Genomic DNA, 16,358 nt, shown 5'->3' with positions numbered 1-16,358 from the left:
TACGCGCGTGTGCCGCACGGGATGGCGCAATTTGTTCTAAAAATAGAAAAATTGTCCCATATCATAGGGACAGGCCCAATACTAGAAATGGCGCGCGCTTACGGTCTCCGTCCCCGATTATGGCTCCTGGTTGCAGTAATTATCATGACTACGACATAGAAGACATATGTTTTCAGTCAAAAAATTGGCCGATGTTTTCAAGTTTGCTGTCTTGACCTTCTTCAGAGATAAGACTCCTAAGTAGAAATGAGCAAAGAAAAACTCATAGGATGCTTGACTCTAACACGAATGGTCTAAGACTGAAAAGTTAAAGTGTCAAATAGTTCGTCTACTTTAGACGTTTAAGGCTTAGCCCTTCCTCGGTATGCTGAAGATATTCCACATACTGAAGAAGGGCTCAGCCCAGAACGAACTATTTGACACTTTAAAGAGCTTTTTCGGACTTCTCAGTATCCTGGATTGTTATTTTCCGATCACTAACAATTCCAATTTTGTACACGAGAAAGGTACCTTGATTAAATTAAAACACACCCTTTGTACCAACGGTGTCGGTATTTGAGAAGTTTAACCTCAAAAGCCCATACTGCTCAGGCGGATCTAGGTGGGGGTTCGGGGGGGGGGGGGGGGGTTCGGTCGAACCACCTAAATTTAAAAAAAAATGAGAAATATAACATGCTGACTTGTCCTCAGAATGCCAGGTGGGGGGAGGATGACCCGCACCCCCTACAGGGGACCGCTTTCGAACGTCCGTATCTCGAAACCTCTTCTCTAAATCCCTGTATCCGCCCCAGATAGAGGGTGTCAATGGGATTAACTGATTAGCGTATAATGATGGTTTTCTCCTATCGTAACCGTATAAACCACAAAATATGACCTGACTAACATAGAAAAGATGATCGACTTTTTAGCGTATGCGGTTCGGCCAAAGGTTGCTGACTTTTCACGACAAATGACAACATTTTTAGGGTACAAATGTAAGTTCTAGTTTACTTTGACCTCGTCTAAAGCTCTTTATTCCGTCATATTTCATCTGGTGTGTATCCTATTGGAGTTTGATCCTGATTGGTTCTCATTTTGTAACATGCTCCGAGCCTGTGGTCTGGCTGCGGTTTTAGTTACCAGTTCCAGGCTTCTCTCTTCGCTTCTTTGCAAAGCGCTTTACTGTAAAACCTCTGCTTACGGTCATCTCGTTAATACGGTCACCTTGTTATTACGGCCACTTTTTTTGTCCCGGCGAAACACCTATAAGTTTTCTTATACGAAAACCCTGTTAATGCGGCTGCCTCGTTACTACGGCCAAAGGTCACATTCTGAAATTCAAACCTGGATAATCCTTTATAATTTTACTCCGTTTAAACGGCCACTCAAACCAGTTTCGTTCATCCTTCCATGGTTAATATTGTACGTAATGATTGAAGATTCAATTTTTGAATAAACTATATCTGCGTTCCGGATGTTTATTAAAGAACAGTCGTTTAGAAGTGTAATTGTGATGCATGTATATCAATTAAGACGTCACTCAATTAAGACCAACCTTGCAGTTAATCAGGCGGCCACTCCGTTAATACGGCCAAATTTTCATGGCCCGTTAGTGACCGTTAATTTGCGGGGCTCCACTGCGAAGCTCGCGAACAATTTCGCTCAAGACTTTATTTCCGGGGTGACTTAGGCATGCAGCTTCAATAATTCCAAACGCCACGTATAGAGTGTAAATGAGAAAGCTAGGGAGCTTGGAGTAAATTGCTTTGAGCCGAAATTGTTTTGCCAAGCGAGGTCGACTACACGAACAAATTATCACAGAAATTAAGCTTACTTTTAGTGTTCAGTGTGCCGTTTTGCTAAACATTAATGATATCATAACGGTTTAAAAGACGCGTATAGGAGTCCACAGCGTAACACGAACTGCGTAATAGGTAGGAAAGGTAAAGTCTGCATATGAGCTACGTGGCCCATCAGGCCGGAGCTTATCCCGATTTCTGTAGCATGAAGCGAGTAGGGGTATTTCTACGCTAGTCTATCGCAGGACCCTAGCACTCGAACCCCCAGCATTAAAGTCGCCGGTACTCATTTGTAGACCTGGGCGGAGAGAGGCGCTGTGAGAGTGAAGTGTCTTGCTCAAGAACACAACACACGCAATCCGGAGTCAGCGAGCACACTAAGCATGAGGCCACCGCGCCTCCAAATCACGTCACTTTCAATAATTTAAAATGAGCTAATTTTGTTTCAATCATGACTTATTTTGAAAACGAAGGTCATCCAAAACTCATAAAAATCGTAAAATCATACAAATTAACTGCCAGACTAATCTCCGTTTTTACTGTTTACTGACTAACATTGTTTCGAACAGTTTACTGACTAAATGGCTTATTCTCAGCTGTTTACTCTGGGTGTCTGGAAAACCCGAGTAGCGAATAGCGAATAGCGAATAGCGAATAGTCGCGAATAGCGAACAGCGAATGATTCCGAATAGCGAATAGCGAATAGTACGAATAGTGCGAATAGTGGCGAACAGTCTCGAATAGTGGCAAACAGTGGCAAATAGTGGAAAATAGTAGCAAATAGGGCACCCAATATCTCGCAGTCAACCTCGAAGCAACTTAGGATGGGATTTTCCCGCTAAAAAGCACAGACGCTTATCAGGACAAAAGGTGTTTCTAAACGTAATTTCTTCTGTTTTAACCGCTGCAAAAGGGTAAATACGTCTTTATTAGGTTATCCTTGTGTTTTCTGTTTTCTTAATGTCGGCGATGGACAGCTTACTAGCCTGAGTCCGGAGAAGAAAAGGTAATAAATTCACTGAAATTCTGTTGCTTATTTGGATAATTAATTAACGCTGGATATTAGATCTAAAGCGGTGACTATTGACGACTGTTCGTCACTATTTGCCACTTTTCGCGACTGTTCGCCACTATTCGCACTATTCGAGACTATTCGCACTATTCGGGGTTATACGCTATTTGCTATTCGCGACTATTCGTTATTCGCTATTCGGGTTTTCCAGACACCCGTTCACTGTCTATGGCTATACGTATACCCCATTGACACCCTCCAGATAGTGAGAGTTTGGTATTGATATGTCAGTGAGGCGTGAAGCAAAATAAACTACAGCCTTAAATAGATTGACTTACCCAAACTCCTTTACAGACTCTGAGACGTCGGCTTCAAGAGGAATTTTAAAATCACCACCAGTATTAACCTCGGGGGTAGGTCTGACCAATCTCATCTCAAGTTGAGAGCGATGCTTAACTCCGTAATCTAATTTATCACAAAACAAAACGTGAAGTTAGAACAAACAAGTTTTCAAAATCGAAATAAGTTTGATTGACAGCTATCAGTCACCTAACGTTGAAGTTACTTTATTGTTACTAACACTTAATAAACAGTCTACCTTGCAGACGGCCCCCGTCCATTGCAAATGTAACTTTCTCCAGATTTCTGTTTCTGCCCTCCATTTCAACCTTTTTCACCAAATCCTTGAATGTTTCTTCAGGACTGCATCTGAGACCGATTGCGTAGTTCGAAAACCAAACGTCGACAAATATCTCAAGAAAGGCAACATTCACTTTCAACTCCAGCTTTGATCCAGAGCAGAGACCATGGCTTGTTAAGGTTCCTTCATCTTTGGAAGGACGCAGTGGCTTTCCATTGAAGAAGAATATGGCTTCTTCGTTTTCTTGCAGGGAGCTACATAAAGGTATTTCTTCCATGAGCGCTGTCAGGCTTTTTTCTTTATCTATCTTCACGGTATGTGAATCGCCATTTTGATCTTCTACTGTGATGTCAATATACTCTGGAACCTTAACATCTACAGTCGGCTGTGGATTGCAAATGAGTTTTCGAGGAAGGCCTTTCCATGGTGCATCTGAAAGGAGGGCACTTCCAAGGTAGAGGTTTTGGTCCCCAGAGGGGACACCGAGCTCTCTTTCTATCTGTTCCATTAGATCATGGACCTTTGCCTTGCCCGGATGTAACTTCACAGAAAAGGTTTTACGTGAGGATGTCTTGACTGTAATCTGCATTTCCGCATCAAGTAATCTCAGATTTCCCGAAGCTTGTTCAAGCAAATTTCTGTCCAAAAGAAACAGAATTTAAGAGTGACTTCCCGAAAATACTACGGATAGGTGTGCAAAATGCAAAAATCGAATTCCCTCAAAATTTTTCACAAGAAAGCCCTCTGGAAACTATTTAGGAAAATACAACTTTTAGTTCGTTTGGATTTATATTTTTCAAGTAAAGCGATTTTTTAATTTTCACCCTTGGAGAAGCCCACGAACCACTGAAAAATGTGCATCGTATTTGCGACTCGTGTAAGGAAACTAAAACAATTATCAAATCTATTTCGATATTACACAATTCGATGACCCTTCCTTTACAAAGTACAATTATTAGAATTGATAAAAGATTCAAACTTGAATTTTTAAAAAATTTCCAAATTTACCCTCCTAAACAGCATTATCAGAAAGCTCGATTTTGGCAAATTTCAACAGCAAAACTCCCTACCTGGTACATGGATTCCGCTGTGAAGATGGTATTCTATAGAAAGAGCAAGGCTTCCTCTATCGTTCTGTGAAATAAATTTTGGGGCAACTCAAACTACGAATTTAGACGACCGAAAATATTTACGGTACTCGCTTGAAGTTTATGACCTTTGAACTTACAGTTGTCTTCATGAATACAAGAGATAACCTAAACAACAGTTGGAATTTTAGCCTGAATGCGACCCTTTCTCCCATTTAAATGATTTATAGTTATTTTTTATCTTCTGTGGGTAATTTTTTTTATTTTACGCGGAAAAGGAGTTCTAACTTGTTTATGAGTACGTGCGTATTTGTTTACTGAAGCGGAAATTTGTGGATATTAAATTTATTCCATCTAAGGTCTATTTCGTGTGCTGCAAGGCGTTTCGTGTTCTCATTTAAACAAAATGGTATTGCCAAGTAGAAGGCTTTCTTCTCAGATTTTAAAACAATATATAGTTTTTGACCTACCGTCCACATGCATGGCTTGATTTACTCAGCAGCGTTACACCGGGTGTGATAGTGGTGAGATGGCGTGACGATAATTGACAAATCGCTTTTCGCGAATCGAATTCATCAAAAAATATGTGTATATGATATCTTTCTTTGAGACTACTTGATAAAGACTCTTGTGAAATAAGTCTGCAAATTTTGAAACTCTCATTGCTGTGAAATAAAAAACCTGGATCTACTATTTTTATGCCACGGTCGTGTGATCCTCGAGTGTGGTATCACATGACAATAACAACTAAGAAATGGCCACCTGTAGTTATTCTCAAATCTTTGGGGGCACGTGCGGTCCTAGAGTTACGAATCCCGTACATGTTCAATGTGTTTTAATTCGAAAATGTGACAAAGACATTCAAGGTGATTTGAAGGCTACTGATGTGAGCGATTCTTCTCTGGACGAAGCAAGGCTACTGTTGGCTAGAGCAGGTCAGTGTACTCGTAATTCAATTTTCTCTTTAGATCGAATATATTGCTGAAGATTATCGAGAAAATACTGAGTGCTACGGTAACAGACAATCACTATGAGGCCCGATAAGGCGTGATTTCATGATACGCGAAATCAAGATCTAATGGCACTTTTCAATGTAGCTGACCGTGCAAAAGCGTAATAGTCTCTTGAGTTATATTGCGGCCCGGCTATTTACAATTTTCTCCCACGAAAATGATCCCAATTACTAACCACGTGGAGAAGAGGGACTAGAAATTAAAGGTGGGGCAGGGGGGGAATACTTGTCGGCTTGCCTCACTACAAGAGAAAAGTCAAGAGAAACTTTAAGGTAGTAACATATAAGGGAATTACAGAGATGACTGAAAAAATAATAATAATTTGTAGACCCCGCTTGTTATTATGAAAATCCGCGAATCTGATGACTTATCGCATTGTTGTCCTCTTGCTTGTTAAATAAGGTGTAAAGGCACCTACCAGCATTGAATCCCATTCACTGAACAAAACCGCGGATGGCTCCTCTGCTTTCTTCTGTCGCCGAAACATTCTCACGTATCATTTAAATTGCGTAAGAAAGCGGAGTCCTATAATACTGCATGACATTATCTGTGATGCCTTTCTCAATGTTATCTGAGGGCTTACATCCCCGGGGTTACGTTGCTGTCGCACGGTTCTTCGTAACCGTTACCTTTAAACTAAACTTCCAGTAAACGCACATCACACATTTTGTTTCCAAGGTTGTTTTGGCGTGGATGAAGGTATTTTTAGCACAACAGTATGCCCTCGTCATCAGGACGTATGGGGGATAAGGTGGCGTAGCAACAAAAAGAACTGTTCCTGTCCAGAGCAATGGATACAACATGAGAAGAACCAGAAAGGGGATCGTGGGATAAATCTGGTTCAGTCGAGAAGACTCCACCCTCAGACGCAAATTTTGTTGCCTGTAGGCTCTCATAATAAAGTGTATTATCGTTTGTCTCACGATGTAGTCACTTGAGATGTAGATCGCGACGTCTTCAGGCGATAAGGTCGACTGATTGCACGGTATCATTTATATCACAAAGGTCGGCTGTGATTGGTGCATTTCGATCCTCCTATTGTTCCATTGTTCCGACGAGTAGCTGTTCCCTCAGTGGTCCGCTGTTGTACTGTTCTCCTATCCTGTTGTTGTGTTTTTCGATCGTAGGCATCCATGCTTCAGGAATTTCAATTCCACTATCCCTGTTGATGTTATTAGGGTGAAGTCTTATGTGAATAGCTTCCTTGACCCTACGTGTGTACCAGTAAGGATCTCGATCAATAAACTTGACCTCATTCCAGATAGTATAGTGGCCGGTCTCGTAGGTGTGTTCCGAAACGGCGGAGGTCTGGGTACGGACGAGTCGTATATCCCTGTCGGGTTCTTTGATCCTCTCCTGCATAGATCTCCCTGTTTCCCCGATGTAGACTTTGCCACACTCACAGGGAATCCTGTAGACAACACCATCTTGTTTAGCCGGGTTGACGGTGTCCTTGGGTCGCACTGAGTGTGACCGAAGTGTCGTGTCGGACTTGAAGACGGTGCGAATGCCTTGTTGTTCTAGGCAGCGGCGGAGAGACTCCGAAACTCCTTGGACATAAGGTAAAACGGCGGTGGATTTAAATTCCGCGTCGGGCTCTCTTCTTGGGGTTGTTCGTGCCTTTGTGATCTTCTGTACAAACGAGGAGGGATATCCGTTAGAAACAAGTACAGATACCCAGACCTCCGCCGTTTCTGAACACACCTCGAATATCTTTGCCACATTATCCAATTTTAACAAATAGCCCTTTTCACAGTTCCCGGCGCCATCTTGGAATAGCAACCGCGCAAACACCACATCGAGGCTAACGTTGAGTCGTATGTTGCATTTGGTGTAATTTGTACAGGAAACGACGCCTTTCTTCGCTTTTATTCGCTTTCGTTCGCGTGTGTTCGAAGTTTTTTGGATAATGAACAACGGAAATAATAACCTAGATACTCCTCCGTCGACTTCGAAGAAGAAAAGAGGAAAACATTGCGCTGTGTTTGGCTGCAACAACAGCTATTATGATGACAGAGGCCTATTCGCAGGTCATCATTTCTTCCAGTTTCCAACTGACCCCAAGCGCAGAAATCGATGGTGCAACCTTATAAAGAGGCAGCATGGAAAGGACGGGTTTAAGGTGACTGGTGCGACTGTAGTTTGCTCAGAACATTTTCGACAAGAAGACATTTTACGAAAACTGGGAGGCCGCTGTTACTTAAAGACAGGTTTGTAATAAAATACATGCAAGCCCATAACAAAATATCATATTTCATTACTCCTACATTTGGCTTAATTTTTTCATTCGTACTTGTCTTTGCAAAGTTCAATTTGACGAGAAGACTGTAAAGCTTTTGAATAATGATGTTTACTGTTCACATGAAAGATCCTGAAATATTATAGTTTTAAAGTTACAGTATTGTATAGCAGTGAATATAAACTGGGCTGTTTGTTGTACCTTCAATGTATGAATGTGTTCTGTAAATAAACTGAAGCCAATTATTATAGTTGATATTATTCATAATTGAAATTATCCTTTCACTGAGTTCATCGGCACTGTATCATTTATATTGCCATTATTTTTACAGGTTTTTATTTTTGATGATAACCTTCATTTTTATTTTAAGGTGCCGAGCCATCCCAGTTTGAATGGACTTCAAAGAAAACTTCACGAAAAGCTCCTGCTAAACGAATGCAAAGCAGAACTGTTTCTACAGAGGAAATGGATGTGTCAGATTCCATGGAAGGGTCACTCAATATGCATGTACCACTTGAAACAGTTTCAGCTGCCACTGAACAAGGTTCAACCTCATGTACAGATAATCTGGAATCAGCAGGATCTCCTGATGTTGATATTATTACAGAGCTGCAACAGAAGATTACATTATTGGAACTAAAGCTAGGTGATTGTGAAGAAGAGTTGACCAAAGTGAAAAATGAAAATGAGCTTTTGCTAGGGCGGCAATTTTCCCTAGACAAAATAAAGGATGATGATTCAGCGATTTTATTTTACACTGACTTTCCATCATATCAGGCACTGATCAATTTCTATAAGTTTATTGAGCCAAAACTGGGGAAGATGCAGTACTGGAAAGGAGAGCAGTTTGTGAAAGAGAGTCAGCCTTATCAAGAAGATGAAAATCGGAAAAAGCCTGGACCCTCCAGGAAATTAACATTTCTCGATGAATTTCTGTTGGTATTAATGCGACTGAAGGCTGGCCTATTTGTTCAGGATCTGGCTGACAGATTTGGTATAAGCATCAGCCTTGTTTCAAGGATTTGCATTACCTGGATAAATCTGTTGTACTTTGAGCTTCAGAGTATTTTCCCTTTCCCTACCCAAGAGTTGGTACGCAAAAACATGCCAGCAGAGTTTGCAGAATTTTCTACAACCAGAATCATTTTGGACTGTACCGAGATTTTTATTCAGCGGCCGTCTGCAATGATCGCACAGTCTGAAACTTGGTCCCATTATAAACACCATAATACTTGGAAGCTTCTTGTTGGAGTTACGCCAAATGGCCAAGTCACGTTTCTTTCTGACCTCTGGGGTGGACGTGTATCCGATAAACAAATTACCCGTGAAAGTGGAGTGCTTGATTTATTAGATAGTGGTGACAATGTTATGGTTGACCGTGGTTTTGACATAAAGGACATTGTGCCTGATGGTGTCACCGTCAATATGCCACCATTTTTAGGAGGACGGGATCAAATGACTGCAGCTGAGACAGAAGAAACTATGAACATTGCCTCTGTGCGAATACATGTGGAGCGGGCAATTGGTAGAATTAAAACTTACCATATTTTAGACGGTAACCTCCCAAACACATTAAGCCCATATGCAACACAGATTGCAACAGTATGTGGGCTGTTAACAAACTTTCTTCCTCCTTTACTACAACCTGCCAAACCAAATTCCTAGTTTGTATTGTGACTATCCAGATTGAAGAATTTTGTTATAGCTTTGGCTAATAATGGTAATTGTCTACGTGAAGTCCAGTTTTGTCTGTAATCATACAGACAGTAGCATAGCAAAAGTCTGATTAACTTTGTTTAAATCACAGGTATCAGTATGATTACAGACAGAATTGGCTTACACAAAGTCCTTTTACCATTATTAATCAAAGCAGAATTTAAGAAGGATGGTAAGCATCAATTCAATGTTGTGGCAGTGTACAGTGGATGAATAGAAGGTTAATATTTATTTGAACACACTGCCAAATCATCACCTAATAACAAATTACAACATGTAGTTCTTACTTAATAATAATAATAATAATAATAATAATAATAATAATCTAATTGTAATATAATCTAATTGTCTAAAATTTAATTGTAGTTCCAAGAAAAACATCAGCACCCCCACCCCTCTTGAAATGTTAATTATGCTTCATACATTTCTTTCTTTTTTGTCTTTGTAACCCCCCCCCCCCCCTGCCCTTCTTGCCCAGGTACATGTACTCCTTGGGAGAATGTATAGGGAGTGAGTATTAATAAATGGGTGTATTCATGCAGAAAAGCCAAAAAAATCAATAATTATAACCTGATGTCACCCACCATGGGAAATTCAAAATAATCCTACTTTCAACTTAATTCAACTGTATTCTGTGAAAATACAGATAGAGAATAACAGAGAGACTGTGCAAGTGCAAATTCATCCCTGCACTGCCATGTATTTACATCATAAGTGAATTTTTGGGTAACATTGACTTTTCATTTTAACATAAATGAAATAGTAATGATGGTAGTAATAAATTAATAAATTTACTGCCCAGTAATACATCAAACTTTAGCTTATGCTTGTCTCTGAAATTTCATTTTCAAGCCAGCCCTTGTGCAGTGATATTGGCCATAGGCCAGCCAGCCACCATGCAGGTAGAGAATCTTTCCCCGTTGTACTCGTTTGGTAAGAAGCTCAGGGTAAAGTGCCCTTCTGTAGAAGAAGTCAATCTTGGGCAGAAAGTCACTGGACCAAGTATTGGCTAAGCAGATCTTCTCCAGAAAGAGTGGCCTGTCCTCTCCAAAGTACACTGTGAGAATAATACCTTTCAGATCCAAGTTGGAACAGTAGAGCTGCCCTTGAATTTGAATATAGTAGTCATGATTTCTTTTAAGCCTTACAGTTCCATCAGAAAGTTTCTCCAGAAAAAAGGTTTTATTTTTGCATGCCTCTTCAATAGTCATGCCAGCTTTGCTTAAGGGGGATTTAATTTCCATTCCCCATTTTTCCTGTGTGTGCGTGAAGGTGACAATTCTGTCTATGCTGGCTCCTAGGTATGGTTTGTCCTTAGACACCAGTAGCCCAACTTCCTCCACTGTGACATCAATCCCGGCTGTTCGCATTTCCCTAATATATAAGTTCACTGCCTTTGGTTCACTTTCAATGCCATATTGAACAGCATCTGTTGTGAAGTTTGAATAGAGAATTGATTTTACTTTATTTGAGGGTTCCACTTTAGTCTTGGCAGCTTTTCCAAAATTTGAGGCTGTCAAGAGAGTTTTCCTTTTTTCAAACCAAAGATTGTTTTGGTTTTGTCCACGTGTCAATCTTTCTGTTTCCTGGATCTCTTCCTGGGTGATAGTTAAGTTAGAGATGTGTTCATCGACCATAGATTTAAAGTGCTTGGTAGCTATATCATAACTATCTGTAAAGGGCACACCCTCTGGCTCCTCCTCTTGCTCTTCGGGGTCAGACGCCTCTAGACAGTTTGACTTGATGTCGTGAAACAAGAAGAATGAGCTAGCAGGGAGACAATTCTGAAGACTTTCACTGAAGGTTTTGAAACTCTCTTCCTCTATTGTTCGCTGATTTGGCGCTCTTGGGTCAAAGTTTATGATCTTGGGTTGCAGACGAATGTTTTTCTTGCCGAATCGTATCTTTCTAATCAAGACCTGGTCTAGTGGCTTTGCTGCGACACCTTGGTTGCGTGGCACAACCCATACAGACAGCCGTGACGTGCACGACAATGGTTCAGCGTGTTTTTGCAATCCTCTCCTTGTGAAGTCTTCGATAGCAAACAGTACGCCTCCTACGTGGTTGCATTTGCCTTTGCCGAGTCTGCCAAGTCCAGCCGGACACGTGCACGCTGCTCGCAAAATGTCACACTGAGGTGAGAACTCCACTAAAACTCTATACGAATTCTTCTTCATTGAAGGAAGAACGCTGGCCTTAACATAGGTCTTGCCTTGATAAGCTTTGCTTTCCAGCCGTTTTACGTTGCCTTCGAAGAAAAATTGGTAACTTTTCAGCTTCTTGTAGTTTGTGCCTTTTAGCACAATGTGGCGGTACTTGCGTGTAGACACGACAAGGTAATCGTCCAGCTGAATAAAGTTCAGTTCTGGAAGCTGACGCAAGTCAGTAGACCATCCAAGAGCGGAGATTTGTCTTAGGATTTCGTCGTATTTGAAGTCGCCAGTGATTTCCACACTTTCCTGGGCGTTATCAGCCGGCGTTGTTACGTTCCGCATAAGCAAAGCGTACACTTTCAGCACCAAGTCCGCCTTTATTCCGCCGGCTCTTTCCGAATTACTCTTCAAAATATCCCTCAGATCTTTCACTGAGAGTTTCTGTATATCCTCAAGGGTCGTAATTTCCTTGTCTTTGTACTTTATGACCATTTTGATCGAAGAAAATAGCTACAGAGAGGAACGCGCGAGCAAAACAGCTGTGATTTCTCTTTGTTTGTGTTTCCCGGGTCAACGTTAGCCTCGATGTGGTGTTTGCGCGGTTGCTATTCCAAGATGGCGCCGGGAACTGTAAAAAGGGCTATTGAATATGTGCGGGATTCGAAACCCTAGGACCGCCCGTGACGCACATGCCACAGACGATTTGAGAATAACTGCAGGTAGCCATTTTTTAGTTGTTATTGTCATGTGATGCACACTCGAGGATCACACGACCGCGGCATAAAAAATAGTAGATCCAGGTTCTTCATTTCACCGTAATGAGAGTTACAAAATTTTGTAGACTTATTTCACAAGAGTCTTTATCAAGTAGTCTCGAAGCATTATGATGTCAAAAGATATAATAAATATATTTTGATGAATTCGATTTGCAAAAAGCGATTTGTCAATTATCGTCACGCCATCTTAGCGCCATCACACCCGGTGTAACGCTGCTGAGTAAATCAAGCCATGCATGTAGACGGTTAGTCAAAAACTATATATTGTCTTAAAATCTGAGAAGAAAGCCTTCTACTAGGCAATACCATTTTGTTTTAATGAGAACACGAAACGCCTTGCAGCACACGAAATAGAACTTAGATGGAATAAATTTAATATCCACAAATTTCCGCTTCAGTAAACAAATACGCACGTACTCATAAACAAGTTAGAACTCCTTTTCCGCGTAAAATAAAAAAAATTACCCACAGAAGATAAAAAATAACTATAAATCATTTAAATGGGAGAAAGGGTCGCATTCAGGCTAAAATTCCAACTGTTGTTTAGGTTATCTCTTGTATTCATGAAGACAACTGTAAGTTCAAAGGTCATAAACTTCAAGCGAGTACCGTAAATATTTTCGGTCGTCTAAATTCGTAGTTTGAGTTGCCCCAAAATTTTATTTCACAGAACGATAGAGGAAGCCTTGCTCTTTCTATAGAATACCATCTTCACAGCGGAATCCATGTACCAGGTAGGGAGTTTTGCTGTTGAAATTTGCCAAAATCGAGCTTTCTGATAATGCTGTTTAGGAGGGTAAATTTGAATTTTTTTTTAAAAAATCAGGTTTGAATCTTTTCCAATTCTAATAACTGTACTTTGTAAAGGAAGGGTCATTGAATTGTGTAATATCGAAATAGATTTGATAATTGTTTTAGTTTTCTTACACGAGTCGCAAATACGATGCACATTTTTCAGTGGTTCGTGGGCTTCTCCAAGGGTGAAAATTAAAAAATCGCTTTACTTGAAAAATATAAATCCAAACGAACTAAAAGTTGTATTTTCCTAAATAGTTTCCAGAGGGCTTTCTTGTGAAAAATTTTGAGGGAATTCGATTTTTGCATTTTGCACACCTATCCGTAGTATTTACAGGAAGTCACTCTTAAAGCAGTTTTAGCAGCGAGGTTGTATTTGAAACTACGGCACCCCTGTTTCATATTCAATTTCCTTGTTGATCATTCTACATTTGGCCAACATTGGTCCTCTCTCTAGGATCATACTATTTGCTAGTGAGAGCCGTCCATTTAGCTTTGGCCAAAAGAGGCGTCAGTGCAGATGCCAAATGCGCTACAGATCTATCGTGCAATTACTAATTAATCATTAAAATTCGTACCGCGAGATATCATTACAGAATGTAGGCTGTCTAGAAACCAAAGCACCTTCTTTCTCCTCTCGAACGTGAGGTGCTAAGTGGTGATGCGGGGAAGTGATAGTCGCAGGACTTGCGAGTCCAGCGAGTACGAAAGAGAAGAAAGAGAGATAATTTTCGCGCTTCTCCCAGATCTCACAGCACGCATTCATAGACTCTCTTGCACGCGAAAAAGAACGACTGTTTTATAGCTTTAAGGTTTTTACAAATGTCAATGTCCAACCACATTCACTGACCTTAGACGCGTGAAATTTGATAGCACCTGGTTGTCTAGAACAAGAACTTGATCCGGGTCGAGTCCTTGATTCAACTTGGTTTGTACTTCACGTTTTAGGTCACCAACTGTCGCGGATGGAGGCATATTCATATCCAATGGCTGCGGCGAATAAGAAATAACAACTGGTATATTCAGGAACGCTTCTGGTGTGAACACGCACTTCACAACACCATTTTCGGAACGGCCCGACTCGATGCCTGCTTCTCTTGGCGCCGTTTTAACGCGATAGAAGGTGAATTTCTTGGCCTCTTTAAAAGGTCTCTCTATCGATAACTATTGCTCTCTATCAACAGTCCACCCTCCTACATCATAACCATCAATGGATATATCCAAATGGCAACCTAAACGAGGAGAAGGAATCATATGCGTGTTCTACAATAGCGGTAAGCCGAAAATTTTGGTAAAGTCGAACCCTCGATAACGGATTCCTCCCACCCCTTCTTTCAAATAACTTCGCTAAGCAGAAGAAAACATCTTGGCCAAGACATACAAGCAAACACCTACTGAGTCTGATTTATATTCCTTCACAACTTTGTCATCAGTCAAAGCTGTATAGTGCGCATTTGAAACATTCTTTTATTTTACACTTTCTAATGAAACGAGTGTCTCGCACACTGGTTTTGATTCAATTTTTATGAAAAGATGGATGCAGTATTGACTTACTGGATTCACTTCTTACCGTAGGCATGAGTGTTTTTAACATGTATCTTGTACTGCGTTCCGCTCTTCAATTCCACAAACTCTCCTTCAGGGGTCTTGAAATGTTTCCCGCCTATTATTTCCACGGTGTAGCCCCCGCAAGCCAAAAAGTTGACATATCGCACGGGCGCTGGACCGACAGAAGGATCATGTTGGACCCGGCCGGATGAGAGGGCCTGAGCCCCACGGTGCTGTCCCGCCGCGTGTGAAGGTGCAGGGGCTGGGTTCATTAATCCTGACGAGGGACCTAAAATCCAGAGTTGAAGGAAAGTTAGATCAGTTGTCTTTTTGGTGGACAGAAATATTGAATTCAGATGCAAAGCCACGCCCTTTCAATACATCACCATCAGTTACAGAGCGAGCGACCTTGCAGAGCACTGTTAACCCTTACCATGCTCCGACTCACTCTTGTCCCGAGAGCCGCCTGTTCCTCTTAGCCAGCGGGGTCTAATTGGCACGAGAAAAAGGTGGTTCTGGAAACTCATGATTTAACCGGCTAGAGTCTTCAACTAAGATTTTTATTAATTCAGCACTCATTCAAGGGAAAATGACGCGTTTCATTTTCGATAACATCCACTGGTCGCTCTCAAACTAAAAACATTCGATTACTACTCCTGAAGACCTTAAACAGAGTTTTATATTAAAAACAGTTTACGACCCACTGACTCACTGACTCACTGACTCACTGACTCACTGACTCACTAACTCACTGACTGACTCACTGACTGACTCACTGACTCACTGATTCACTGACTCACTGACTCACTGACTCACTGACTCACCGACTCACTGACTGCCGTACTGACTGACTGACCGACCGACCGACCGACCGACTGACTGACTGACTGACTGCCGGACTGACTGGCTGACTGAACGACCGACCGACCGACCGACAGACCGAGCGAGTGAATTTCTTCCCCAACTAACTGCACTTAGTAGACCTCTGGCCGGAATTAACTGGCATTCATGTGTCGTTAAGGAGACGACTTCACCAGCAGAAAATTATCCCCTTTATAGCCAGTTTTTAAACTTTCTAAAGGTGCAAGGAAAGAGATATAGCAAAGAGAGAATGGAGTTTATCAGACCTGTGGTCCTAAAAGGAAGAGCCACAACCGGTATATGTGTGGACGTTCCTGAGGATATTTATTTAGCCGGGAAAAGAGCGGAGTATCTTGTGAGTGTACTGTCGAAACTGAGAGAAATTGAAACGCACCCAGGTTGAATCAGGACGGGGTGCTGACCCAAGGTTCAATGTTCCAGTTGTCACCCACTCGGAAGTATTGTATTGTATCGTTTTTAAAAAACTGAATTACCTAGTCTGCGTAGCAAACTTTTCAGCTTTTAAGAGCAAAAAAATTACGCCAAAATATTTACGTGTCCAAAATGCGGAAACTCTAATTAATTTGTAGAGAAACGCTTGCTACGCAGACTTCAAATTTACATCTGGCGTGATCGATCTCGGATACCTTGATTATTTCCAGCAGATGATGAAATATCATTGCGCATTACAGCTAGACACTGACCAAGTTGTGGAGTTCGCTCCTCTCCACCGCGGGCA

General features: G+C 41.3%; 3 protein-coding genes and 1 pseudogene across 4 annotated transcripts in view; 1 reads left to right on the top strand and 3 right to left on the bottom strand.

Moving 5' to 3' along the window:
- LOC145465994 (uncharacterized) overlaps positions 1-3,395 on the bottom strand; it is a 17,851-nt gene extending 14,456 nt beyond the window's left edge. Inside the window, exon 1 of the mRNA XM_081449781.1 lies at positions 3,129-3,395. Coding sequence (XP_081305907.1) covers positions 3,129-3,223 — 95 coding nt within the window. The 5' untranslated portion in view covers positions 3,224-3,395. The remainder of the gene's footprint in view (positions 1-3,128) is intronic.
- Positions 3,366-16,358, bottom strand: LOC145465107 (uncharacterized; annotated as a pseudogene). The gene is made up of 3 exons (XR_014041517.1): positions 14,781-16,358; positions 14,061-14,442; positions 3,366-4,068 (listed from the first exon to the last, which is right to left on the bottom strand). The product of XR_014041517.1 is annotated as an uncharacterized LOC145465107 (transcript).
- On the top strand, positions 7,276-9,942 carry LOC145465975 (uncharacterized). Its single transcript, XM_081449750.1, has 2 exons — positions 7,276-7,741; positions 8,141-9,942. Exons 1-2 carry the CDS (start codon positions 7,441-7,443, stop codon positions 9,433-9,435), a joined length of 1,596 nt encoding a protein of 531 aa, XP_081305876.1. The 5' UTR covers positions 7,276-7,440; the 3' UTR covers positions 9,436-9,942.
- Positions 9,942-12,279, bottom strand: LOC145465968 (uncharacterized). Its single transcript, XM_081449743.1, has one exon. It carries the CDS (start codon positions 12,129-12,131, stop codon positions 10,308-10,310), a length of 1,824 nt encoding a protein of 607 aa, XP_081305869.1. The 5' UTR covers positions 12,132-12,279; the 3' UTR covers positions 9,942-10,307.

This window comes from Orbicella franksi, chromosome 13, assembly GCF_964199315.1.
Source record: "Orbicella franksi chromosome 13, jaOrbFran1.1, whole genome shotgun sequence".
Taxonomy (NCBI): Eukaryota; Metazoa; Cnidaria; class Anthozoa; order Scleractinia; family Merulinidae; genus Orbicella; species Orbicella franksi.
This window is presented reverse-complemented; position numbering and strand designations above follow the sequence as displayed.

What these genes read in the sequence shown, in the direction of transcription:
- LOC145465975 (XM_081449750.1), top strand. Translation starts at nt 7,441, where the DNA reads ATGAACAACGGAAATAATAACCTAGATACTCCTCCGTCGACTTCGAAG. An exon ending in CCGCTGTTACTTAAAGACAG is followed by an intron (nt 7,742 to 8,140) that starts GTTTGTAATAAA and finishes TTTTATTTTAAG; the next exon opens with GTGCCGAGCCATCCCAGTTT.
- LOC145465968 (XM_081449743.1), bottom strand. Translation starts at nt 12,131, where the DNA reads ATGGTCATAAAGTACAAAGACAAGGAAATTACGACCCTTGAGGATATA.